This window comes from Spermophilus citellus (assembly GCF_964194105.1).
Source record: "Spermophilus citellus genome assembly, chromosome: 17".
Lineage (NCBI taxonomy): Eukaryota > Metazoa > Chordata > Mammalia > Rodentia > Sciuridae > Spermophilus > Spermophilus citellus.
Window position 1 is genome coordinate 49,186,515 of NC_138199.1, and position 26,948 is coordinate 49,213,462.

The window sequence follows — 26,948 nt, forward strand, 5'->3', positions numbered from 1 at the left end:
GCCAGCGCCCTCGGCCTGGACTGGGTCGGTTGGGTTCACTGCGGTCCCCTCCGGCTTCAGCGCGGGGCTGGCTGCTGGGCGGGTGTTTTGAATGAGTGTGTGAGTGAGTCAATCAGGAGTCCTCACGGGCCCTGCAGACTGGGCGGAAGCCCAGTGGGGCCGCCTCCCGGCCGCTCCCCTGCCCCCGCGCCGGCTCCAGTGCGTGGCGTCTCCCGCGGGCCGAGAAGTAGCTGCAACTGGGATACCCCGGCCGGGCCGGCCAAGGCGCCCGCCGCCTCCTTCCGCTCGGATCCCGCCGCCTCCGCCCCCTGCCGCCCGCTCTTTGTCTCCCGGCGCCCGGCCTCCCCGCCACGCGCCCCCGCACGCCCCTTCCCGGGAACCCCCATCGACCCCGCGGACGCGTCGCCGAGCGAATCCGCCTCCCAGGCCGAGGCCTCGACCCGCGGGGCCGGCGGGGGCGGGGCGGGAGGTGGCGCTCCTCCGCTCGCGCGCGCGCTCGCTCCCTCGTGCTCTCTCACACTCACACACTCACACACACTCACACACACACGCACACGCACGCACACAAGGAGCATCCTTCCGTCAGGTCTCCAGGTCCAGCCCCGCCCGCGCTCCTGCTCCCTGCAAACCTTCCTCTGCCCCCAAACTGCCCCCGCTCTCCATTTCTCTCCGGCTGCGGGACCCTCCGCGCCGACCCTCCCCCCCCACACCCCGGGATGGAGCGTCTTGAGCCAGCCCGGAGCCCCCCGCGGCCGGGGTGACGGTCCCTCGCCCCTCTCCTGCCCGGCCCCCGCCTTGAGCACCATGGGCCTGAGGGGTTCCCGAGGCGCCAGCCACTGAAGATGACCGATGCTAGAGGTGAGAGGCCGGGCCCCCGGGGTGGACGGGGAAGCCGGGCCGGCCACTTGGCCCGAGTGGGGTTGGATGGGTCCAAGGGATAGGGACCTTTTCCCCCTATCCCTAGGGGGACCCGCGGGGCTGGGGAGCTGGGCTGTCAGGGGAGGGGGCGGAGATAGGATTTGTGTCCCTAATCCCCTCCCTCTCTCCCAGAGAAATTAATAAAAAAAAAAAAAAAACCCCACTGGTGTGGGGGAAGGGGTAGAGGACTTAACTCCTTCGTGCCCAGCGAGAAGTTGGACTGGTGGGTTGGAGAGAAACTGGCCACCCGCTGTGATTAGGGAGAGGGGCCCTGGGAGTGAAATAGGTAGCCGTCCCCACCTCCACCCGCCCGTCCAGCGGAGCTTAAGAGGGGTGTGGGACTCCTGCAGGCTGTCCCCAGCCTGGGGCCTGTGGAAGACTGGCCACATAGGGAGGGGCACAGCCTCCCTAGATCCACAGTCCATCCTGCCTGGCCTTCCCAGTTGCACTTTCTCTGAGTCAGTCTCTCTCTCTCTCTCTCTCTCTCTCTCTCTCTCTCTCTCTCCTCTTCCTGGGCCCCTTTCTTTCCTCTAGCCTGTAGGCAGTGGCTCTCTGGCACCCCACCCTGGGCCCCACTCTGGGCTCCCAGCCCTCTGCCTTCTCCACTGCTTTTCTGGCCCCACTCTGCTCCTTTTGGCTCTTTCTTCTCAGCCCCCTTTGATGTCGCCAATCTCTTATTGGCATGCTTATTTGTTCCTACTCCTGCTTCCTCCCTAGATTGTGCACCTCTACTTTCTCTTTCTCCTTCCCTTGGGTACCAGATTTATTTTTTTAACTCGCCTGCATCCCTTTCTCCCAGAAGAAAGTCAGAGGTCATTGATGCTCCTCCAGAAACTGGAAGTTGTAGGGGAAGAGAATGGTCTGGTAATGTGGCTGTCCAGAGGAGCAGGCTCATTTCTACCCTTGCTACCTGTCTAGGAGTATGTTTGTGTGTGTGTCTGTGTGTGTACGTGCTCATGTACACTTCTCACCCAGGGAAGAGGGTGAGGTTGAGTATCTAATTTTCCAAGACTCAATTTTGGAAGGAGAGGTGGCAGGATCTGGTGACCTTCTACATATCAAGCTTCCCTAGAATTCTCCATGGGGCGGTGTAGGGAGGGTTGGGTCCCTCATACACCCTAGGGAGCTGGCTGTTGAAGGGAAAAGCAAAAGCAGTTTGTGTTGAATCAGGTGGACTGAGAATGGGTGCCACCTGGAAGCCCTAGCTCAGCCCAGAGGGTGCTGAAAGGGGCTTCCACACACAAGAGGGTCTCAGTCCTGGACTGGGTCCCTGAATAAAGAGCACATGAGCTTTCCCTTCTCAGTGTCTAAGAGGAGACACCACTGCTGCCCTCAGAGGACCCCTATTCTGATGGGAAGCTCCTGTCTTGAAAGCCCCTGTTCTAATGGGGGAATGCATGGCCTCTCTCCCATCTGATATGGGGAGATAAGACCCATGTAGGGAATCAGTGAAGTCTGAAAAAATTTTCATTTCCCACTGATTGGAGAAGGGTGAGTTTAGAAACTATGTAGAAAAATAGACAGGAGAACTACTATGACAGCTTTCTGAAAGAGGGGACAGCTGGGCCCTAGTGTCAGATAAGGCTTTGTGATCCAGTGTGAGAATTTGGTTTATTCTTTGGGGTAGCCTCCCTTCTCAACTGACCCCTCAGGGCAGGAAGAACCATTCTAGATCTTGGCTACTATTAATCCCCAGAGTTCAAGAATGTTGGGAAGGTTCTTGGAGGCTCTGCATCACCAACCCCTCCCCTACCCTGCTCAACCCCAGGTATCCATGGTGTCTGGGGTGGAGGTGGTTTAAATATGGTTTTAATACTTCCCCTAATCCCAGCTCCCCTGTCTCTACCCTGTCCCTTCCCCTAGGGGGTGTTTTTTCCTCAGGAGTACCCCAGGAATTTCAGGCCATCCCTCAAGATAGCGCTGAGAACCGGGCATGGGTCAAGGCAGAGTTCTGCTTCTTATCTTCTGCATCTCAAGTTTTCACATCTGAAAAGTGGGGATACTAAGATCTCAAGCCTGGCTGGCTCACAGTGAGACCATTAGGAACAGAGAAGGAGGGGCAGAGGGTATGTGCTCCAGCTTCTCTGCACATCTGTCAAGGATATGGTGTAGTCCAGTGCCCTGCCCTTTTCTAAGGGACCTGAGTGTTAGAAGTAACTGAAGATCATGTCTTGGCTATACAGTGTTCCTGCCTTAAACTGTCAGTGACTCCCAGGCTTCCTCCTTGTCTTCTCATCAGTATTCCCCTACATCTGCTAGGAAAGCCTGTCCAAATGCTTTCACCTGCTATATCCGGCTTCCCTTCCTGCCATCCCTTCCTGCTTCCCACCAAATAAGCAAACAAGAACAAAATAACGCGGTCCATCCACACTCCTTCCCAGAACATACTTGATGCTCTGAGCATTGGCTGTCCACTGTTCCGCTGTGAGTACTCCTCATACCCTCCTGCATCTGTGCGTCTGTCAAGAACAGGGAGAACTGTGAGTCTGCCTAGAACAGTGGCCCTGCTGATGGTGCCAGTTTCCTGAACATTCATGTTCAGAAAGGCAGGTGGTGAGGGCCCCGGTGGACGGTGGGGAGGGGGGAAGCAGGATTGGATGGTGGATGGAAGACGGGCACAGAACTGATAGTTGCAAAGATGGGTGGATGGATGGATTGAGGTTGATATTGGATGGATGGGATGGGGGGATGGATATTAGACGAGTGGGGGGAGGAATGGATGAATGACTGGATGGATGGTGGATAATCAAGCAGACCAAGCAGATGGGTAGATAAATAGATAGGTAGATGGATGGAAGACCATGGGCTCTGATTCTGTATTTACCACTAACTTGCTATGTGATTGTGGGTTAGCCACTCCCTCCTCTGTTTCTGTGTTTGTAAAATCAGAGGATCAGATTTAATAATCTCCATGACTTCTTCTACACTTGATGTTGGATGATTTATGATGATTGAAAGCTTTTTTAGGGGATACTAGTGATGGAAGGGCCCAGGACAGTGAAGAGCCCTGAGTGAAGGCAACAGCCAGTTGGCTTGGACCACTGCAGGGCCAGCTGCATCTGTGCTCAGGGTTGGCTCAGCCATCCCCTTCTGCTTGTGCCTGCTGCCCCGACACCCCCAGTGTAGAGGAGGACTCAGATGGCTTCTCTCCCAGGGCTGTAAGAAAAGCTTTGAGGGAAAGTGAGGGCCAGAAGACCAGGAGCAGGTGTAGCCATGGACCTGTCCCCTGACTTGACCAACCTGAACCTCTTATCCAGGGTCTCTTTTTCTTTCTTTCTATTTGTCTCCACAGCTCTCTTGAGTCATGGCTTCTTCAAAGCTCCGAGAACCTGCAGATGAGGTTTTTGGTAAGTTCTATTTGACTCCATCTCTACCAATAGACACAGCCAAAGAGCACTTCTTTCCAAGGCTACTGGGCATGGAATGGGGGAGAGAGGACCTTCGGGTGTTCAGTGTGTGTGTGTATGTGTGTGTGTATTGTGGCCTGACTCTGTCACCACTATGTTAGTGGGTCCTCATCTACTTATCTTACTCTGGTACCAGTCCACATACTCCGTCTCACATGCGCTGTGTCATTTCTATACGGAAAAGGAGCATAGAATGCAGTGTTAAAGTGACTTGCTCTAAAGATCATGTGATAAGTTAGGTGAGAGGCCTGGGGCTAGAACCCCAGACTGCCTGACTCACTGTGCTCCATCCCTGTCTATTCCAGCCCAGACAACACGCATCACCTCCTAGTCACCTGCATAGTGCATGGGACCTCACTCCAGGGCTCTGCCCTGGAATCAAATGCAGCACATATACAACCTCACACCCCCACATTGGCCCCACATGCTGGTCTGCATGGCCTTGTCCTCAGCACATACTGGGGTGCCTGCGTGGTCACCTGTACCTGCATTTGGAAATTGACTGCCCCAGTGGGGCAGCATTCCTAGCAGGCCCTGGGGTGGAGAAGCTGTTTCCCAGCTGGATTAAGGTGTGTGGCGTGGGGGGCTCCTATACCCGGAACATCAAGGGCCTCCCAGCTTCTTTCCCCTGCCTTCCTATATCCATCTTCCTCCTCTCTTTTCCCTGTCACTGCTCCTGGCCACAGTGACACCAGGGCTGCTGCCTCTTGGCTTCTGAGGAACACTGCTTCCCATCCCAGGCTCCCAGGGGCTCCCCTGGGCCTCAGTCTCTGGGTCCCTGTGTCCCCACACAGGCCCAGCCTAACCCTTGGCTTAACAGGTGAGCTGTCCCTCCCCTGGGCTTTCCTGCCTCCCCTCCTCCTCCAGTCTCCACCCTCTGCTCCTCACCCAGGCCTTTCCTGTTTCCCTTTTCTACTGAGATAGCTGGGCCTTGCTTCCTGATGGGAAAGGCAATTAAATATTCATTATTCCCACTGCCCAGGGCAGGAGGGAAGAAGAGGGGGCACAGAGGAGGGAGCAGGGAATGGCAAGAGGTGGAAGAAGGGGTTGAGGGGCCTGGTAGACCAAGGGGTCCAGGAGAGGCTGGTGACCTCGCCTCAAAACTTCTAAACTGTCAGGGTAGAGTTGCACCTGCCTGTAATCCCAGCAGGTCAGGAGGCTGAGACAGGAGGATCCCAGGTTCAAAGCCAGCCTCAGTAAAAAGCGAGGTGCTAACAACTCAGTAAGACCCTGTCTCTAAATAAAATACAAAATAGGCCTGGGGATGTGGCTCAGTGGTGGAGTGCCCCTGACTGAGTTCAATCCCCAGTGCCCAAAACAAAACAAAAACTTAGAAACCACCAGGATTCCCTTTGCCCTCTAAACTGTCCCATGGAGGGTGACTGTGTGCCCAGAGTCGGGAGCAGAGGGCCCTTCTCCTTGGCACAGGTTGGCTGAGCACCAGCTGAGTGACAGGAGGGTAGAGGGTGCAAGAGTACAGGTCTGGGAGCCAGGAGACCTGGACACCATCCTTAACTCCTTCCTACCCAGGCCAAACCTTTCTTTCTTGACCTTTAGCTTCCCAGCCCATAAAATCAGGAGTTGACTCAAAGTCACTCCCATTTGTGCTTCAGAAAGGGTGTATTTGGTGGTTACAGATATGCCAGACTGCCTGTCTTTAGCCCTGGCAGGATCTTACCAGCTCTGTGCCCTCAGGCAAATTAAGGCTGCCCTGGGGATTGGTAGTGTCCCTTTCTCCTGGGTCGTGGGAGGTAAAATGAGCAAGTAATTGTGAAGCACTTAGAGGAGGGCCTGGCACTGAGGAGCCCAGTGGGGAGTAGCTCTGCCTCTTCCGCAGTTTGGTCTTCAGGGCTTGCTGATACCAGGCCAGCCTGGGGAGTCTGGGTGAGGGGGTCCGAGGGCTTGGAAAGGAGGACCCCTCCCCACTTCAGCCCAGGGACTGTGGACACCAGAAGCAAAGCAAGTGAAGCTGCGGGGCCAGAGAATTGAGCCAAGCCTGGGTCTAAAAAATCAGTCCTTAAGCTAGCATCTGCCCCCTCGGAGTCCTCAGCCGCTCACTGCCCCTGGTAGCTGCAGCAGCCTCTCTGTTCCATCATCCCCTTTCGCCAGCCCACTCCTGGCTCTTCTTTGCAGGCTGCACCAGTCCCCTGGCTGCTCCTCAGACACTCCAAGCCCAAGCCTGCACCATTCCTCTCCAAAGAAAACTCTGGGTCTTTCTATTACCTCATCTCTTTATTGTCACCCAGGCCTCAGCCTGGCTGTCTAAGATGAGTAGCAGCCCTCAGGCCATCCTTGTCTCTTCAGCCATTCCGGAAAGATCTACAGGCTCCTAATAGGTGCCAGGTTCTATACAAGGCTCTGGGGAGAGTCAGCAAAGAACAAAGCAGACCAAGTCACTATCCTTAGGGAGCTTGATTTCTCGGATGGGAGCAAGTGGGGGCCCATATCCTGAGAGCACCAGAGGGAAACAAAGGTGACCATACTGTGAGGCCAGAGGAGGTGGGAAGAGGAGGGGTGTGTTAGTCAGCCAGACAAAGAAGGGTGGAGTTGTGGCACTGAGGGAGGGCTGGGGCAGGTGGGGACAGAGGCAAAGGCAGGCAGAAATACATCATCATGGTGTGAGCATTGTTCACCACCCCAGGCATAGGACAAGGCCTGGTACAAAACAAAACTGGGTAGTGACATGCTCACACCATCAGCAGCAAATGCCAAGTTGCAGGCATTATGATGAAACACTTTATATGGACGATTCTACTTAATGTTCACGACAAGGCTCTCAGTAAGACACTGCTAGTTTGGCCCCATTTTACAGATGAGGGAGCCAGCACCCAATGTAAGTAACTTGTCCAGGATCACCCAGACAACAAGTGACAGAAGTGCCCTTGGCTTGGGCCATGCAGCTCCAGAGCCTGTGCTCTTACCTGAGGTGTGATAGAAGAGTCTAGCGCAGGAGGAGTCCAGGAAACTCGGAAAGGGGGGCTGGGTCTCCAGGTCTTGATGCAGGGCTGAGGCTCGGGAGCTGGACTTTATATTGGCTTTGGGATCCACCCCCCCACCACCCCCCATAGACCCCAGAGGGTTTCAAAGCAGGAGAGTAGGGGACATGGCAAGAAATGTGCTTTGGAAAGTTCTTCTAACCTGTGGAAGGTGTGGGAAGGGAAGTGTACCCAGATGCAGAAGCCACGCTCTGGGATGGCAGCCGCTGGCAGAGGTGGGGGCACTGGCGAAGGCCTGAGCTGAGGTAGTGCAGTCTAGATGGGGAGGTCAGGCTGCCCGACGTGTGCAAGAAAGGCCAGTCAACAGAACTTCCTTGTTTTATTAAAAGAGTGCTTACAAAAATGTTGGCATGATGGCACACTCCTGTAATCCCAGCCACTCTGGAGGCTGAAGCAAGAAGATTTGCAAGTTCGAGGCCAGCCTCAGCAATTTAGCAAGACCGTTGGTAACTTAGTGAGATTGTGTCTCAAATTAAAAAGTAAAATAGGCAGGGGATGTAGTTTGGTGTCAAAGCACCCTTGGGTCTAATGTCCAGGACTAAAATTAAATAATAATAAAAAAATTACAAGTCTGGGGCAAGAAGATGACAAGTTTGAGGCCAGTCTCAGCAATTCAGTGGGAACCTACCTCAAAATAAAAAGGGGCAGGAGTGTAGCTCGTGATAGAGCACTTGCCTAGCATGTGTGAGGACCTGGTTACTGCAAAAACAAACAAAATGAAAAACAAGTATTTACTAAGCACCTACTATGTGTACTATGTACCAGGCATTGTTCTGCATCTGGGGTAGTGAACAAAATAGAGAAAAATATGTCCTTGTGGAGCTGCCATTCTAATGAATGAAGAGAGACAATAAAATTACACAATATGCCAGAAAGTGATAGATGATGTGGAAAGAAAAATGGAGTGGGCTTTTGGAGTGTGTGTGGGAAGGTGATATCAACTGAGTGGTCTGAAGGGCCTTGGTGTGAAATTGAGCAAAGACCTGAAGGAGGTGAGGGAGAGAAGCAAGTAGAAATCTAGCCAAGGGCTCTGTAGGAAGAGAGACATGCAAAGGCCCTGAGGTGCAGGCTGGATTTCCTTGAGGAAGGGTTACTGGAGGGAGGGAGAAGAGCAGAAGCTCTGAGCAGAGGAGTGACAGAACATCGGGTTTCATTAGGATCACACAGGCTGTGTGCTGCAGAAGGACTGTATGTGGGAAAAGAAGGGGGAAGGTTTTTTGTTTTGTTTTTTATAATAAACAAGGCAAGAGATGATGGTACCTCGCTGTGAGTAGGTACCTGCTTGCTCCCCGCCCTCTTCTTCTCTTTCCTGTCCTTGTGTGCATGGATGAGTGTGTGTAGACTCAATCATAAACAGTATGTTTTGAAAAGTCTCAACCATAATGTTTTCCTTGGTGGTACGGAGGCCTTGCACATGATAGGCAAGCACCCTACTGCTGAGTTATATCCCCAGCTCCCAACCATGTCCAGAAGTGGAGAAGAGTGCCGGGCGCACACCTGTAATCCCAGAGGCTTAGGAGGCTGAGGTAGGAGGATCACAAGTTCAAAGCCAGCCTCAGCAATTTAGTGAGGCCCTAAGCAACTCAGCGAGACCGTGTCTCAAAAAAAAATGTAAAAAAGTGGCTGGGCATGTGGCTCATTAGTTAAGTACCCCTTTGTTCAGTCCCTGTACCAAAAAAGAAAAAAAAATGAGGAAGTAAAGAAGAGTGCAGTGTACTCTGCCATGTGCTCATGTCCAGGTCACCCCACTTCAACAAGTGCCGACTCACAGCCAGTCTTGTTTTGCCTCTGTCCCTCCCACACTCTGCCCTCATTGCTCTGGATTATTTTGAACGGAATCCAAAACATCATATCACTTCACCATAAATATTTCAGTATGTCTAGATATATTTTGAAAGTAGAGCCAACAGGAATTCTGGCTGGATCAGTTTGTAGGATGGGAGAGAAAGAAGTCAAGGATGACTCTGGGGGGTTGACTTGAGCAACGGAACCGGTGGAGCTATCAAACTGGGGAGCCTGGGGGGGGGCAGCTTATGGGGAGGCAGAGCCACAGGTTGGGTTTTGGTGTGGAAGAAGGAGGAGCCCACTGGACATGTCAGCGGAAGTGCTGAGTGGACAGTTGGACATATGAATTTCCAGCTGGGCGTGGGGCTGAGGGAGGACGGTAGCCCAGAGCTGCCTGACCTGGGCGGCTTGGGTGGGCAGTGGGACCTTTCAGGGAGTCAGAGAAGTGAGCAGTCTGAGGCAAGGCAGAGGGTTTGTGTTGATGTATTGAGTTGGAGGTGTCTGGGGTCCTTTGTCACGGCAAGTTCCCTGGACATGGCCCAAGTGCCTGGGCTTGGAATTCAGGGGAGCAGTCAGCTAGAAATAGGCATAAGTGGCCATTAAGCCAGGTGTGTTTGGGGTGTTTACAGAAAAGAGGGAGGAACAAGGAGGACAAGGGTGTGTGTGAGGAATGGAATGGGGTCCCAGAGGTCCCAAGGGAGGTGTGGAGAGGAAAGGGTTGAACCATGCTGAGGCTCAGGAAGAGTCTTAATGCCAAGGTCAAGTCCAGTCCAGCGTGAGGGCACCATTCTCAGGTAGGTACACAAAAAGTGAAACTGATCCATAAGTGCTTTTGTGTGTGACCCACTGCGTTTGCCTGCTCCTCCTTGGGGTCATCATGCAGGACCTAGCACTGGGCCACAGACCCCCGGATGGCAAGGACAGGCTTCAGAGGCCTGTGGGGACTTTCTTCCTGCCACAGCCACTGGCTTGTGGGAGTCCCTCTGCCTCACTTCAAATGCAGGCCCCCAAATGCTCACCAGTGTTCTCTCTGAATACTACCCTAAGAGTGACACAGCAAGTGTCCCCACAGGGCCAGTTTCTGGAGCCAGTCTAGTCAGGCTCAAATCCCAGAGGACTGCTAGCTGATGGCTCAGTCAAGTGACTCGACCTTTTTAAGCCTTAGTTTGTACAGTGTGTGTAGTAGCTGTGGGGGCCTCCCCTCCCAGGGTTGTTGTTTTTCTTTTCTTTTTTTTTTTTTCCTTGTATCAAGGTTTGAACCCCAGGGGCACTTAACCACTGAGCCACATCCCCAGCCCTTTCTTTTTTTCCTTTAAATTTTTTAAATTTTGAGACAGGATCTCACTGAGTTGCTTAGGACCCTGATAAATTGTGAAGCTGGCCTTGAACTTGTGATCCTCCTGCCTCAGCCTCCCCAATTGCTGGGATTCTAGGCATTGCTGGGATTCACACCTGGCTCTCAGAGTTGTTTTGAATGAGAGATGATGTTTGTAGTGTCTGGTGCATTGTAGTTGCTTCTTAAGTGGTAGCCACGATCACCATGATGTCTGCAGCCTCGCCCAGTTCCTCTCCCTACAGAGCTTCCCTCCCACCACCCCTAGAGGTGCCATCCCTGCTTCCCTACTTTCAGCATTCCGTATGCCACCTAGTCATTTGGAAACTCCCCTCCAGACCTTAGGAGCTGGGTTGGCGTTTCCCCCTCTGACCCCTCCAAATACGGCTGCTCTGTGTCTCTATGCAGGCTCTACTTATGTGCTGACATGATTAGGTCTCCCCCAGCCTGCGGAGGGGGGTCCTGATTTCCATCTCCCCTGGCCTTGCAGTGCCTGGCACTCAGAAGTACTGGCTTAATGCCTGGGGTGTGAACAAGGTGGACCTCTGGGCTCTCCACCTTCAGGTGACTGGTCTCTGCCCATTCACCTGGTTTGCAGATCTGGACTTGGCTGTGCCAGAGACCACCAGACTGGACAGCAGTTTACACAAGGCCCGGGCCCAGCTGCTGGCCAAGGGCCGAAGACACCGGCCATCCCGCTCCAGGCTTCGGGACAGTGCCAGCTCTGCTGAGGATGGTGAAGGTTCCGATGGGCCTGGAGGCAAGGTTGGGGCAACACTCACCCACCCACACCCACACCCACACACCTCTCTTTCCCCTGGGCTTTCCCTGCCCTTGGGGGAAGCCTCATTCCCAGAGAGCTGATGTAATAATAATGCTACCAAATGTCAGCGCACTTCACTTCTGGCCGGCTCCTCCTATTAAAGTAGAAGCCCCATTTGCCTTGGTTGTGCCCCAAGACGCAGCTTGCAGATCAGGAAGCTGAGGCCAGCACAGGTTCAGTATTGGTCACAATAATAGCTAGCAAGGCCGGGGACCTCAACCCTTCCCTATGCAGCTCACGGGGAGACCTTCCCTCCAGGCCCCAGAAGGACTCAGGAGCCAGGGCTCCAGCACAGTGGGGAGGATGAACGGCGGTCCCCTCCCCCAGGTGACCGATGGCTGCGGGAGTCCCCTGCACCGGCTGCGCTCGCCTTTGCACTCGGGCCCTGGCTCCCCGGGCGGGGGCTCTTTCTGCCTGGAGCCTCCTGGTTTGCGGCGCAGTCTGGACGAGGACGAGCCACCGCCGTCGCCGCTAACACGCTATCGGCCCCTACACAACGCGGCCTCCCACGAGGGCCTGGCTGCCGCCTCCAGCTCGCCGCCGCGCTCCGCACCCTCCTCGGACAGCTCGCCCAGCTTCGTACGCCGCCACCCGCGCGCGGAGCCGCACAGCGAAGGTGAGCGCGAACGGCGCCCCCTGCCGGTGCGCACAGCCACCGCAGCTTCCCCAGCCGCGCCCCGCAACACCGATGCAGTGGCTGCGCCCAATGGAACTGGGTGGCCATGGGGAGCTGGGGAGAATGAACACCAAGGTTCATTCATTCCTTTACAGAGAAATTACTATGTGCCAGACACTGCTGGATCCTGGGGCACAAATAGGGCAAATAGAGGCAGTCCTTGTCTTCCTGGGGTGTGTAGTTTAGAGGAGAACAATCGAATCATCCCTTAATAAATGTGCAGTTACAAAGTGTAATGATTGCTACGCAGGAAATGTGCATGGCGGTGGAAGTGCCTGTTATCAGGGTATCCGACCTATTTGAGAGCATCATCAAAGACTTCTCTGAGGAAGTGACATTTGAGCCAAGATTGGAAGGCCAGGATAAAGTTAACAGTAAATAGTAGTGATCCACCGGGCGCCATGTCACACGCCTGTAGTCCAGAGGCTTGGGAGGTTGAGGCAGGAGGATAGCGAGTTCAAAGCCAGCCTCGGCAAAAAACAAGGCACTAAGCAACTCAGTGAGACCCTGTCTCTAAATAAAATACAAAATAGGGCTAGGGATGTGGCTCAGTGGTTGAGCGCTCCTGAGTTCTATCCCCAGAACTTACACTCCCCCCAAAAATAGTAGTGGTCCCTACCTTGTCAATTTGTAAAGTGCTTTATGGTTTGTCAGAGCCTTTCCTATGCATCTCAAAGGTGCCATGACATGATCAGAGATTATTACCCCCACATTTGAAATGACAGAATCTCAGAGGAAAAAGTGACTTATCCTAGGTCACACAGCTAGTGAAGGACACCAGAGCCAGGGTGGCTGATTCTAAGTCAAGAATATGCCAACCCGCCAGAGAAGATAGACAAGCCACTGTACTGGCTCTTTGCTCCCCCTGTCCCTGAAAGATGACAGCCGGGATGCCAGCCCTCCTGAGCCTGCTAGCCCCACCATCGGTCTGGATAAGAAGACGCGCCGGAAGTTTCTGGACCTGGGGTGAGTGAAGGAGGGGCCACGGTGTAGAGCTGGAGCTGCTGGGGTAAGAGCAGCTCTGCCACTCCCCTGCCCTCCCCACAGGGTCACCCTCCGCCGAGCATCCACTGGCAAGAGCCGGAAGGAGAAGGGCAGCAACCGCCTGTCCATGGGCAGCAGGTAAGAGGTGCCCACAGTGCCCACCGTCAGCTCCCAGCCTCCCCTTGGTGCCCACACCCATGCTGGGTGCTCTCTTCACAGGGAGTCGGTGGAAGGGTCTGGCCGGTCAGGGGCCTCCCCGTTCCTGCCCTTTTCCTGGTTCACAGACAGCGGCAAGGGTTCAGCGTCCTCAGGCAACGTCACTTCTCCTGCCTGCTCCCCTAAACATGAGGGGTTCAGTCCCAAGAAGTCAGCGTCACAGGTAATCCCAGGACTTTCTTGCCCCCAAACTGGCCCCTGGATTCAGGTGACATACTACATCATAGTCAGACGGGGATCCAGGCCTTCCTAGAATCCATTTGTCCACCTCAGAGCCACTGTGTGTTCCATGACTCCATCGTCACCTGAGTTCATTCACTCATCTCAGTAGTTCATTGCCTCACTCATTCATGGCCTCCCGCATCTCTGACACTGGGGCCCTGCTGTTCACCCAGCCTGGGGTCTCCCTGCCTGCTAACCCCTCTGCCTGGCTCAGGTCTGATGTGACACCCTGTTAGGAGTTGGGCTACCTGCTTGTGGGGTGAAGCTTCAGAGATATAGAGGTGAACAGGACCCAGCCTGGTGCTCTGAGAGCTCACAGCCCTGCAGGAGGAGCAAGCCCAGAGACAGAAGCCACACTGAATGTGTGCTCATGTTCATCGGCACTCTCCAGGTCACCACGCCCCAAGCACACCTTTTTGCTTTAACAGTGAGGTGGGGGAGAGAGGCTCACTCCTCTATTGTACAGATGACAAATGAAGGGTCCCACAGAGGGGACCTGCTCACTGACTTGCACAGATTTCATTGCAAAGCTCCATGACCCCCAGACCTGGGGACACTGTGGTAGACAAGATCCAGCATAGGCCCTTATAGAACTGATAATCCAGTGAGGGCATCTACCAGCGAGGTGACACAGGAGTCAGGTCCCAAGGACAACTGACCCAACCTGAGGGAGTCCTGGTGGGCTTCTTGTAGGAAGCAGCACCGAGCCTAACACCTCTGTTCCTGCCAGTTCTTCTGTCTGGCTTAGTTCTAGCCCTGTGCCCCCTAGATGGCTGCCTGCCTCTCAAAGGCCCCAGGTCATGACATGTCACACAAGTTACCATGTCCTGTGTTTGCCCAGCTCCCAGCTTGTGCTCAGAGGGCACTGAGCAACTTTGGGTGCCTAGTCCGGGACTTCAGCTCCATGTAGACAGGGTGGTGGGCCCAAGGGGGCTCCCTTCCTCATCAGCACACACCCCTTCCCATGTAGGAATCCACCCTGAGTGACGACTCCACGCCCCCCAGCAGCAGCCCCAAGATCCCGAGTGGTCCCCGGCAGGAGGCCAAGTGTTCCTACCCCTACCACACGCTGTCCCAGTCTTCAGATGAGGTGAGTGAGGCTGGCCGCCATGCCGGCTGAAGTCCTGCTGAGTGTGCAGGCTGCGGCCGAGCCTCTCCCCACATTCTCCTCGTCTCTGTCCCAGTTCCTGGATGAGCCCCTCCCTACTGTCCAGCACTGGACCAGCCAGCAGGTGGGCCAGTGGCTGCATAGCCTCAATCTGGAGCAGTACGCCGCTGAGTTTGCGGCCCGTCAAGTGGATGGGCCACAACTCCTGCAGCTGGACGGAAGCAAACTGAAGGTAGGTCAGAGTGCAAAGGTCATGACCCAGACAGAGCTTGAGGCAACCTTCAAGGTTGGGGAACTCCTCATGCTACTTTGACCCTTGGCCCAGCTTCCTGAGCTGCCTTTCCACTCTCCAGCCACTGCTGAGACCTCTGACCTCTAGGATGGTCCTACAGGGGTCTGGTAAGGGACCCCAGTCCAGCTAGAAATCCAAGCCCACCACTTGAACTTGATCATCTAGCTCCAGCCCAAGCCTCCAAGATGACCTTTCCCTTTGGGACGGTCATCTGACCTCTGGAACTTGAGTTTTCCAGTATCATGGGAAGCCAAGCCTCTTCCCTGGTCAGCTCTGCCCCATTCTCAGTCTCAGAGGCTAGCGGTAGTGATGTGTCATGGGAACGGTTTGCAGGGTGGCCTCTGAACTCTGCTGGAAGGTTCCCAGCCTGTCTCCAGCTGTCATCTGAGTTGCTTGGGGGTAGTGAGGAGGAGCCTTGGCCACCGACCAGCTCTATGACCTTGAGCAAGTCACTCCCCATCTTTGGGCCTCAGCAGGTTGGGCAGGGTTGTGTGGAGGCTGAAACCCCAAGTGGAAGGAGGGAAGACACGGATGGGGAGGCCCACCTCAAGCCTCATCTCTCCCAACCACTCCAATTCCACACTCTCACTGAGGCTTCTGATCCCTGGGCAAGTCACAGTAGGAGGCAGAGGCTGCCCTTCAGGGTGTATCGCTGGGACAGAAGGAAGCCCCGGGCTTGTGTTGGCTGGAGCTGAACCTGGAAGGTTCTGGGATGCTCTCCTCCACCCTGGGATTTTCCCCCCAGAGCCTGGGGCTCAACAACTCGCATGACCGGGCGCTAGTGAAGCGGAAGTTGAAGGAACTGGCAGCAGCTGCAGAGAAGGAGCGCAAGGCCCAGGAGAAGGCTGCGAGGCAGCGGGAGAAGCTGCGGCGCCGGGAGCAAGAGGCCAAGAAGAGCTAGGGGCGGGCAGGGTGGCACTGGCACCTGGGTGCGGGCAGCCACCAGGCTCAGCAGGCACAGGCCTCACCAGGGGGGTGGGCCTGGGTGCCAGGCTTGGGCTGGCCTAGCCCCACACTCTTGGGGGCACGTGCCCTCTCTCACTCTGTCTGGACCCAGAGTCCCCGGGAAGGGAGACCCCAGGGAGAGGGCCCAGTAATAAATCCGATTCTGAGGACTTGTTTGGCACAGAGTTCCTGGGGGAGGCAGGTAGCAGCTGAAGGGGAGAGGGACAGAGAGGCCAGGGCTGAAGTTAAGTCCAGAAGCCCAGAGGAGCCGGGGTCAGGCTGGCCCTATGTCCTCAGGCCAGGGTGGTGCTGGGCATGAAGGTGCCTGCCTGCCTCCCAGAGGTCCTGCACCTGGCAGGGTCTTCAGGCTCAGAGGGTAGTCTGGGCATCTCTGCAGGGGACAGAGCTGTGCCTCTCCAGCTCTTCAAGGAGGCTGTGTTGGGGGAGAGCTGTTCTGTTCCCCAGGTAGATCAGTGAGCATTACAGCAAGTCGCACTCAGGGTAGACTCCCAGCCAACTCCTCAACAGGAGAGCAGAGAGAGCAGGAAGAGATACGTGTGGCCTCTGCAAGGATAGGAGAAGACAGGACAAAAACCCCTTCTTTCTCCTGCCCTGTCCTGTGAGTCCCAAGGCAAGGATGGCATCCAGGCAGCCTGTCCCTTCAGGCCTATTCAAGAGCAGGTCTCTCACCTGCTCTCTAGCCAGGACTCCTCCTCCTGCTCCCTCAGAGAGCACCTGAGCTCTTTTGGGGGGCAGAACACACTTGAAAGCATCGGGGACAGAGCCCTCCCGGTGCCTTGGTGCTGCTGAACCCATGGCACTTCACCCCAGCCGGCAGAGGCAAAATCTGGGGTTCACCTGGAAGCTGCTGGATGGGAAGGGCCCACTGGCTCCCTCCATCAGCCCCGGCCACTGTGAGGAGCTCAGGGCTCTAGACCAGGCAGGGAGCGCAGGCTGCCGCTCACAGGCTGCAGCTCACAGGCTGCAGGGAGGGCCAGGAACGACCCCCGGGTAGGAGTGGTGTCTGTCATTTTTGGAAAATGTCCAGAGACAGGTTGTCCAGGTAACATGCTGGCCAGCAGCCAGCCCAGCTTCTGGGGCCCTGGTTAGAGCTACCAATGGAGCCAGGGGCTTCGGATTAGAAACCCCTCCCCCTACTGTCTGCCTGGAGAGGTGGACAGGACCAGTGCATGCTGACCCCTCACTCCTGCCCGGGGTCTGTGGCTCAAGGCCAGGGCCCCCTCCCTGGGACCAGCACTTTCCTCCCCTCTGCCATTTGGGCTGGGAGTGGGGCTCCAGAGAGAAAGGGAGCAGCGGGGGCACGGGCACCCCTGGGCCTGGCAGAGGGGCTGGTGGGGAGGTGGGAAGGCATGCGTGTCCTTGAAGCCATCAGGAGCTATAGTGGGTGTCCACCTGCATGTGAAGGGGGGAGGCGGTTCTCAGTTTCTTTCAATAAACATTTACAATGTGCCAGTGACCTCTCTGTCTGTCCCAGTTGTGGGGGTGGGTGGGGACACAGGGACGAAGCTGTGTCGTGTGTGGTGGACTGACAGGCCTGTCACTGTTGCTGGGCTGTCAAGAGCTCTGGAGGAGCTGCCTGGTATTTTACTCCTGGTACATTCGGGTGATGCCAATGTCCTGGTGACATCGTGTGTGACACAGGGTATGGCAGTCTATGTAAATGTGGGTGTGTGTGGCTCCCCGCCCCCAGCAATGCAGCCAGGCCACAGTCTTATTCAATCTCCTCTTTACTGTGAATGTCATTGTCACCGTCACAGCCACTGGGAGGAACACACAGCTTTAACCCCCTGTGTGCTAAGGGGAAGGGTGGGGGCACTCAGGGCTATAAAACTAGCTATGTACAGAGCATCCAGGGAGAAAGCCACTCGAGTACACGCTGGGCACAGCAGGGCTGAGATCAGGCAGGACTGAGTGGGGGTGGGGCGGGCAGATGGTGTGCACGTGAGGACATGCTGGGGAGGGTGGCACAACCTTGCCAAGGTCACCTGAAGCTCCCTGGCAGGGCAAGCAACCTCAAGGTTTCCCCAGGTTCCTCTACTTTTGGGATAGACCTGGGCTGAGAACCATTCCCTATTCCCCACCTGCCGACTTCTACCTTGATGCCCAGAGTGGAGGGAGAGGTGCTGGAGCAAGGGTCAGAGGTGCATCCTCTCCCTTCCACTCCCCCCACCAGGCCTGGGGGCACCTGGCCCCTTCCTAACACTGACGATGGACCAGGGCAGTATGCCTGTAAGTGGTGGGGAGTAAGGCAGGAGGAAGTCCAGGGCTATGGTGGGCATGAGGGGGACCCAGGACCCCTGGCAGAAGAGTGATAGTCTTGGTCTCAGGACCACCGTGGGAAAGTGTCTCTAGGGCAACCCATCGGGGTGGATCATCCCCAATCCTCAGGCATCACCCATGGAGACTGGGACCCAGGGAGACCACCCAGGTGTCTCCACGGAGACAGATTGGCACTTAAGGACCACCACAAACCAGTCACTGCAGTGACTTCCACAGAGATAGAAACTGGTCATCAGGGAGAACCACCCCCACCCCACTTCCTGGGTGACGGAGAGGGTCGCCTCGGTGGCCAGACCCCGAGGCAGCAGTCTGTCCTCTTGACTACAGGGGAGGGCGGCCCCTAGCTGACCCGGTAGGTGGACGTGTTCTTGGGCTCTGTGCTGGGCACACACCAGTCGCCGGCCTCCTGGATGGTCTGGTAGTGGCGCCAGGCTGACTTGTTGTAGACGGGCAGGCGCTCCACTGAGTCTGTGGACAGGGCCTGCGGAGCACAGGGTGAGCCTCGCACCTCCCTGAGACTTGCCCACTCCTCAATAAACCACCCTTCCCCAGGTGGCTGTGCTGGTCCCTGAGCCGCATGTTCCACCGCAAGTCAGCCCAGCCACCAGCCACTGGTTGAGACATGACCCTGCTCAGAAGGGCAATGGAAGGGTCTGTTCCCTCCTGTGTCCTGCTCCTGCCTATTCAAGAAAGCTGCTCCCTCAAAGGTCAGGGAGAAAGAGGGAGGAGGGTGGGCTGTGACCCTGATTAAGGTCACCAGGTTGGGTCCTCAGTCTCACCCTCTGAGCTGGATAACAAGACCTCCACAGTCCCCTTTCTTTCCAGGTCTAAAAGGTCAAAGGTCCCTGAAAGAGGGGTCTTAATCGTGGGCCACAGATTGAAATTCCCTCCCAAGCTAGGGGCTTATGGGTTGAGGAACTGTACCTCTGCTGACTCAGTCTAGAACCAGGAAAGGAGGGAGGGGTGGATGGGAAACCTCTCAGCGGCCCTGCCTGCCCAGAAAACCCTTATCCAGGGGACTCAGTGGGCAGGGCCTCACCTTGAGATAGATGACAGCATCAGTCCCAAAGCCTTCCATGGAGAAGAGCTGCAAGTCCCCCTGGAAGTACTTGGCATAGAGGCGGGAAATGGGGAGCCCATAGCCAAAGCCAGCCTGCAGAGAGCAAGAAGGCAGCCGTGAGGGGGCTGGGGCTGGGGCTGGTCCTGGGGCCACAGGGACTGACAGGTGAGTGGGCTGCTGGGCTGCGGCCATGCAGGGGCCTCCAGAACTGGGAGGGGGAGGGGGCATGGAAAAGAGAAGCCTCTGAAGCCAGATGGGGGTGTGGGATGGAGGAGGCCAGGCAGGCAGGAGGTCTGCTCAGGTAGCCAGGAGGCCTGTGCAGGTCACAGGGCTCCCCCTGGGAGGGGGCAGGGAGGCACTGGACAACAGAACAATGTCACGAGAAAGGTAGTAACCGTGGGGAGAGGGAGGGAGGACCGAGGAAAGGTGACAGGCAGGCAGACGACCCTCAGCAGAGGTGGACCTGTGCAGGAAAGGGAGAGATGAGGGGACCAGGAGGCCCAGACTCAGGAGAGGGAACTGTCACTACACACCGCCACGGAAGGTACAGCATCACTGGGAGACAGGGAAGCAAGAGGGAGAGAGGTGAAAGAGGCGGGCATCCCCCAGGAGCGCGAGGGGCCTAGATAAAGCCATCTTACCAGCGGGGTGCCCCCAGTGCCGGGCTGGGGGGTGGGTGCTGTGGAATACATGTAGCTGAAGAGTCGCTCAATCTTCCTCAAGGGGACACCTCCACCCCGGTCACTCATCTGGGGCCAAGGGGACATGTCAGGAGCCCTCCAAAGCTTAGTTTTCCACCCCACCACCACCCTGACCTTTCCATGGTCTTCCCCACCCACAAGGGCCACCTACTTTGATGGACAGATCTTCCTCACCCAAGGCCACCATAACCTTGATAGGGGGGAGAACGAGGCTGGATTCGTGGCTCTCCACTGTGGCTCGCATAGCATTCTGGGGAGGGGGAGGGAATGAGGGCTGAGCTGAGTGAGAGAAGCCAGACCTAATAGGAGCCCTGTGAATGGGGGTCCCCAGCCTCCTCACCTTGAAGAGTTCAAAGAGCATGTGGTAGAGGTGGGAGGGGACGTAGACCATGTGAATGGGCTGGGTGGAGTTGGCAGCTGCAGGGAGTCGAGAGCAAGGTCAGGACACAGCCTGGAGTAACTTCCCACCCTCCTTCAGACAGGCCCTGCAGCCCTCCTGGCTCCCTCTTCTCTGGGTAACAGCCACCCCTTCCAAGCTGTAACTGGGCAATGGCTGCCCAGCTAGAGACATCCCCAGCCTCCCTTGAGCTGGAGGGAGCCAGTGACTCATGGAAGCCCAGCCTTCCCTGTCCTCCTGAGAGCTGGGGGTGGGGAGCCAGCTCCAAATACCCTGCCACCCAGAGGCGGGCCAGAGGGAAACCTCTCTCTTAATTTAGCCACTGGGATTTGGATTCTGGAAAGGCAGCCAGACTGACGGTCCACCTCCATCTTGGCTCCCCCATCGCCCTCCTGCTAGTCCGCCTTATTTCCTTCCTATCCATTTGAAATCATCTTGTTTATGTGTTTGTTGGCCCCATCCCCTAACCTCCCCAGCACCCAGAATATAAGCTCTCCAATGAGAACAGGGACCTTGTCTGTCTTGCTTGCAATAAATATTTATCAAATATTGAAATAGTCGCCATCAAATAAAAAATCCTAAAAGCAGCCCTGCTTCTCCCCTGCCTGGAAAGCAGCACCCCCCTTCCGGCTGCCCCCCTCACCTGGCTCTCCCCTGCCCCGCCCTCCCGGAGACACACGCACAGCCTCACTTGCTCACCGTTGACCTCCTGGATCTCCAGGTCAGGAGAGGCCATGTAATACTTGTCACAGAGGAGCTTGGCCATGTCGTAGGCATCTGCAAGAAGATGGGGCCATTTGGGGTATGGGTGGCTCACATAGCAGGCAGTCCCCCTGGCGTGGACAGGGCATCACCAACATTACCTTCATGGGGATGTGCCCCTACCCACCGGGAATGGGTCACCCCTGGCAGGTGGACCTAGAGTGGTTCCCGAGTCTCCTGTAGGCCAGGCCCAGGGAGGCTCACCTTTCACCACGTCAGACACCTTGCAGTTGGGGTCGATGCTGCCGATGTGTTTGGGGTGGGCAGGGTTGGTGCTGCCATCAAAGATGAGGGCTGTGGGTGGGAGAGAAGGTGCTGCTGGCTGGGCCTAGAGCCTGTCCCTGGGTCCCCTCTTCCCAGGGCCATCCTAGAATCCACCCTTCTCCAACCTCCTAGGGGCTCTGATCCCAAAGTGCCCCCAACCCTGGCTGCACCCCTGGCTCAGGCCACCTGGGACCTCTGCAGGCCTGAAGCATGCTTCTTTCCAGAAGTTTCTCCCCACATCCATCCCACCTGACAGCTGTCCTTTACGGCTTTCCCCATCTTGATTTTGAAATTAGTTGAGCATGAGAAACTCGTTGAATTTATGATGGCTATGATCTGTCAACAATCACAGTGAACCTTCCTGGACAAAGAAACTCTAAACAATAATCTGTTTATTTTAATTCATGTGCTGGGGGTCTAGCCCAGGGGCTCCCCCCTCCTCCCACCCCCACCTTCCCGGAAGCTGGGCTCACTGTGCTGGTTGATGAGCATGCGGATGGAGATGCGGCTGAGGTAGAAGCGGTCCAGGAAGTACTGGATGTTCTGGTTGGAGACTGGGTCATCGCCATAGGTGTCCTTGTACTCCAGCACGCCCTGGGCCATGGTGGGTACCACGTCATTGTGCCGGTTCCGGATGGTAACCAGGGCATCAGTGAACCTTTGGAAGGTCAGATGTTCACCCTACCCAGCCCCAGCCCTGGGGCACCCAGACTCCTCCCCATCTTCCCTTCCCAACCCCACGACACACAGCACCCCTTCCTCCTGAAGCCCACCCTCAGTCTCCTTCTGCTGTTCCACAGTCTTCGTGCTCAAAGCTCAGAGCTCTCAGATCCTCTGAAGGGCAGCTCCCCAAGGGCAGGGCCCAGCCCTCACCCAGCTGACTCCCACACTGAGAATGGAGTCTGCTTCTCCCCTCAGACTGGACACCCCTGCCTAGGCATCTTTCTGCCCTGCTGGTGTTCCGCCAGGAGTTGCAACCTCAGATGCCCCTCGCCTGGACCTGCCTCCCTGCCACACTCAGGGCCCTCACTCACTGATGCAGGGTACGGTGGTCCTCAGGGTCCTTGTCCAGGAACTCCATGATGTCCAGTAGACTCTGGACATACCTGTGTGCAGAGGGAAGGAGGGGACATGGCTTCAGCTGCAGCTGGCGAGGCCGCCTCCAGCCCCTAAGCTGGACCTTGCTTTTGCTCTGTTCCCACTGTGGGACCTGGGGACAGGCTGCAGCACAGCTTTCCTCAACCCCTGTCATCTGCCCGTCTCCCTGACAGCCTGGTAAGTTATGCAAACCTCTAATCCAATGGTCCCCTATGGCACCTCTGCTTTGGAAACTAGAATACTAGTCTTAGGGGATCCAAGAGGCCTCATAGGTCAGGAGAGTGGACCAAGGGCCCAGCAGTGAGAAGACACTGAGGTCCACCTGCCCTTTCTCGGACACATCCTATCACTTCTCCCATAGGCGTCTGCTGCATCCCCTGGGGTACAGACAGAGACTGGTGAGCAGGGGCCTCTTCCAGAGTGACATTAGGCCTAGGGAACAGGATCCTAAAATGGTGAGTAGGCAGGGCCTGAGGGAGGGCTAGGTCCCTGAAGAGCCCAGAGAGGCTCCTTTTGCTCTGAAGGGCCCCAGCAGCAGTGCAGGGTGCCTGCTCCTACCTGCAGCTAGGTCAGAGGATGCAAAAGGAACACAGGGCCAGCAGGGGGCAGCTTCTGCATGTGAGCCACTTGGGCTAGCAGATGATGCCAACCTGGAGCCACTGTCCCCCCAAGGTTCCCGGTTTCTCTGCTAACATGCCCAGTCTGCAGCCTGTTCTCCTGGGAGGGCAGGAAGCACTGGGTCTCTGGCAGAACCGCTCCAGCCAGGAGGCGGGGTGGGGGAGGGGCTATCCTTAGCCCCGTGGCAGGGGGCCCAGGCTTGGCGGTGTGTCTGGAAAGGGCCCTACCACATTCAGAGCCACTTCCAAGGCCAGGATGCACTGACCTTCATGGCGACCTCTAAGAGGTAAGAAAGGCAGGGATGAGCCCGAGTCACCTCAACCCAGGCCTGGGGCAGTGCCACAGCTGGGAAGGGGATGATGAAGGCCCAGAGGTCTCCAGCTCTCCTGTCACCCATCAGGCTGTGACTGCTCGGGATTCCCACCTCCAGGCCTCCACTCAGGCTGTTCCTCTGCTCAGGTGCCCTTCCACTTACACCCACCAACTGCTGCCCTTCCCTCGCTCACTAAGACAGCAGACAAGATGGTAAAGGAACCAGCTTGGAATGGGCTCTGCTCGGTCCCCGTCCTGGCTCTTCCACATCAAGCTATGTGGCCCTGAGTAAGTCAAGGAACCTGTCTGGGCCTGAATGTCTTCGTTAGGAAAATAGGGACTTTAGACACATTTACTACTGCTTTCTGGTGAGGACTGAATGATCATTGGCATGGTGTGGGGCCTATTGCACTCTCTGAATGCTTGCTCAGAAACGCTCCATCTGAGTGCACCCTGAGCCCCAGTGGCCTCCGACACCCCTGTACTTCTTATAGGCCCCAAATCACACCATTCTTTGGTCCACACTGCCCTGAAGAGCTCCCCTCTGTGGGCAGGAATGAGGTTCTTACCCCTGGGGCTCCCGCAGCCTCCCCACCCAGGGCCCAGGATACAGCTGACAGACAGAGGTGTCCTTGCTGACAGGGTGGGGACGGGGAGCCACAGTTGAGATCAGCTTCCTCCCAGAGTTACCCCATCCCTGTCTGAAGACATTGGATGGCACTAAGACCTCACTTTAGTCTCCTGAAGAATTATAACAGCTGACACTTACGCAGAGACCACTGTCTCCACCGGCGCTTGGAGCTGGGATACAGAGTGCGAAGTATTTCCCTCATTTTGAGGACAAGGGACCAGCTCAGAGAAGGCAGGTACTGTGCCCCAGCCACACAGTGAGCAGCAGGCTGGGATTTGAACCCGGGTCTACTTGGCTATACCCTGTGGCCAGCTGCTCCCCATCCACACTGCTCCTAAGAGTGATGCTTCTGCTGCTGCCGATGGCGACAGTAGGCAGCACTCTCTGGATCTGCTCTGTGACACCCTGGTGCTTCACTTTGACCTCCACAGGGATCCCATGAGGTAGGTGCTGCTGCGAGACAGATGAGGAGGTGAACATGCAGAGCCGGGATGCTCTCTCCCAGGCCCATGTGACTCTAAATCCTTGTCCTCTACCACGTCCAGAATAAAGCCTCATGCTCAGATGACTCTTAGAGAGATTTGGGGGAGAATCCCCAATGCTCGGGGGAGGGGGAAAGAGAAAGGGGAAGGGCCATCTGGAGCATGGCCCTGGGATCCCCTCTCAAGACCCAGGGGCAGGTGGGGATGGAGGAGGCCAGAGGAGGAGGTGGAGCTGCTCCCTGACTGCGCATCACCAGCAGGGGCAGAGTCCTAGTGCCGGAGGGTAGGGCTGCTCGGTGAAGCTTAGCGGGCAGCATGGGGTGCTCACGTGCCACTAACGTGGAGCAAAGGACAGCAGGATGAACTGGCAGTGGGCAGCACCGCCAGCCAGCCAGCACAGTATGATAAGGGACATCACAGTAGCCACAGGCTTTAGACTCCCTGACAGCCCTGGTTGTATTCCCAGGACAGAGAGGAGATTCCCAGAGGATCCTTGGCCTGGCCCTGGCCTGAAGCTCCCAGGGGCCTGGCACTCCAGATGTCCCCCTTGGGCTAGACCTGGATCCTACAGAGGAGACACAGCGGGTGGAGCCCTGCTGGCTCCTGGGCTGCCTATCCTCCCAGCACCTGGGAAGAGCTGAGTCTAAAGTAGATGACATGTCCAGGCAGAGCAGGCAGTGGGGGCCCACCCAAACAACTGGGGAGGCCTGGGGCCTGGGAGCCTGCTACTCCTAGGTAAGCTTCCCACCTGGAGGTGCCCCCAGGGCTGCCTTCAGGGTTCTCACCAGTCCAGAGCCCCGACAGGGAAGGCAGGAGGGTGGCATGTGGGGTGGGGGGTGGGCACACCTCAGTGAGGGATGTGCAGAGAGGGGGTGCCTGAAGATCTTGGGGGAGCGTGTGTAAGACTGTGAACATGAGGAGCGTGCCTGTGGGGGTACAAGTGTGGGTGCACTAGTGTTCACAGCTGCTGGGGACAAAGTAGACCAGGAGATAGCCACATGAGGGCCATGTGAGGGGATGGCTCTCTGTACTGAGTAAAGAGGACCAGAGCCGGCAGGCACCTGGAGCACTCTCTTGGGGTTCGGGGACAGGCTTGGCTATGCACTGAAGTCCACTGGCTGCCCAGTCCCCCCCTGCACAACAGGGTTCCCAGCAGGAACTATGGGGTGGGATTGCACAGATAGAAGGAGATAATCCAGGCCCCTGGTTCCTATTGGGCTCAGCATTTGCTCCTTAGTTATGCAGGGGGATCTGGGGGATCCGGCAGCCAGTTCTGCCCAGGCCCTAGCCCAGTGGGGGACCAGATCCGCCTGGGCCTGCTGCATGGAATTCTCTGGGACTGGGTGGTTCCCTGGGGTGGCAGCAGGGTCTGAGGTCCACACACCTTGCTCATGGGCAAGGGAGGCTGGCGAGAGGATGCTGGCCACACCCTATCACCTGCCCCCTTCCAGCAACCCCCACAGACTCTTAATGACAAGAATGACTCATAGTCATTTGATTCTACTCTAACTCCTACTTAGCCCAGAGCGTTTTCTAAAAGCACGTCCCCACCATCCACACCTCCTCCGGCCATCCTCCCCTGCTAAGAGGAGCCGGGTGGTCACCAGCTGACAGACTCTTTGCTGGTGGACCCTACTTTGCAGGGGACTTACACGTGAGCTTAGAGATCTCAGTCTTTCTCGCTGTGATGGATGCCCACCGGCTCTGGAAAACCTCTCAGCACCGCGACACTGCCCACGGGGTGGCCTGCTGCTTCCAGAACACAGCCTCCAGATCCTGTAGCCCTGGTTCGACTCCCAGCTCCACCACCCATTCCCAGGGTGGCCTAAGAACTTCTTCATCTCCCTGAACCTCAGTTTCTCATCTACAAAGTGGGGGGGTGAGAGCAAAGTCCACTCGGAAGGTTGTGGGGACGAGTGGCGCATGTGAGCACTCAGGCTGGCCCTCAGCTATGCAGCTTTTGTCCCCCTGGTCACTTATACCACACCGTCTAGAAACCTCCACCACTATTGGAGCATCTGTGGCCTGGAGGTGCTGCCCGGAGGCCTGGGGACATTGCTGGTGTTAACAGAGTTCTGCGTGCTTGTCACTTTTAGCAATGGCATTTGACCCTGAGAAACAGAATGAGTCTCCATGTTACAGACAAGGGACAGAGGTGTAGGGCCACCATACTGTCTGCAATACCTAGAACGTCCCCACCTTCCTGTCACCTCTAAAACATGGCCTGCTACCCCAAATCTGTCCAGCTGAAATAACACATCAGGTTTATTTAGAACCAGGAATATTCTTCAGGTACAGGGACTGCCCAGACCCTGCCCCAGCTGAGGGGAGACCCTGCCAACCATCACCACACAGTGACTATGACACTACTGCCAGCTGCGTCTGCACAGTAGTCTTTTGGTTTCCAACAGAGAGGGTTTTTTTTTTTAAATATATATTTTTTAGTTGTAGTTGGACATAATACCTTTATTTTATTCATTTATTTTTATGTGGTGCTGAGGATCGAACCCAGCACCTCGCACATGCTAGGCGAGCGCTTTACCGCTGAGCCACAACTCCAGCCCCTCCAACAGGGAGTTTTATTTCTTACTCATCAGACTTAGTCTGGTGGCTGTCT

The 26,948-nt window shown here is 56.3% G+C and overlaps 2 protein-coding genes across 2 annotated transcripts in view; one reads left to right on the forward strand and one right to left on the reverse strand.

Moving 5' to 3' along the window:
- On the forward strand, window positions 1–18,149 carry SAMD14 (sterile alpha motif domain containing 14). Its single transcript, XM_081272987.1, has 10 exons — window positions 1–858; window positions 4,211–4,265; window positions 11,038–11,204; window positions 11,590–11,878; window positions 12,817–12,904; window positions 12,986–13,060; window positions 13,142–13,301; window positions 14,331–14,450; window positions 14,545–14,700; window positions 15,506–18,149. Exons 2-10 carry the CDS (start codon window positions 4,223–4,225, stop codon window positions 15,659–15,661), a joined length of 1,254 nt encoding a protein of 417 aa, XP_081129113.1. The 5' UTR covers window positions 1–858; window positions 4,211–4,222; the 3' UTR covers window positions 15,662–18,149.
- Window positions 17,436–26,948, reverse strand: part of PDK2 (pyruvate dehydrogenase kinase 2) — a 14,694-nt gene continuing 5,181 nt past the window's right edge. Inside the window, exons 3-11 of the mRNA XM_081272988.1 lie at window positions 22,225–22,296; window positions 21,664–21,848; window positions 21,131–21,220; window positions 20,864–20,941; window positions 20,108–20,184; window positions 19,919–20,017; window positions 19,708–19,815; window positions 19,046–19,159; window positions 17,436–18,487 (exon numbers count right to left, since the gene is read on the reverse strand). Of these exons, the coding sequence (XP_081129114.1) occupies window positions 18,347–18,487; window positions 19,046–19,159; window positions 19,708–19,815; window positions 19,919–20,017; window positions 20,108–20,184; window positions 20,864–20,941; window positions 21,131–21,220; window positions 21,664–21,848; window positions 22,225–22,296 (964 nt within the window). The 3' untranslated portion in view covers window positions 17,436–18,346. The remainder of the gene's footprint in view (window positions 18,488–19,045; window positions 19,160–19,707; window positions 19,816–19,918; window positions 20,018–20,107; window positions 20,185–20,863; window positions 20,942–21,130; window positions 21,221–21,663; window positions 21,849–22,224; window positions 22,297–26,948) is intronic.

What these genes read in the sequence shown, in the direction of transcription:
- SAMD14 (XM_081272987.1), top strand. Translation starts at nt 4,223, where the DNA reads ATGGCTTCTTCAAAGCTCCGAGAACCTGCAGATGAGGTTTTTG. An exon ending in CGGAAGTTTCTGGACCTGGG is followed by an intron (nt 12,905 to 12,985) that starts GTGAGTGAAGGA and finishes CCCTCCCCACAG; the next exon opens with GGTCACCCTCCGCCGAGCAT. An exon ending in CCAAGAAGTCAGCGTCACAG is followed by an intron (nt 13,302 to 14,330) that starts GTAATCCCAGGA and finishes CTTCCCATGTAG; the next exon opens with GAATCCACCCTGAGTGACGA.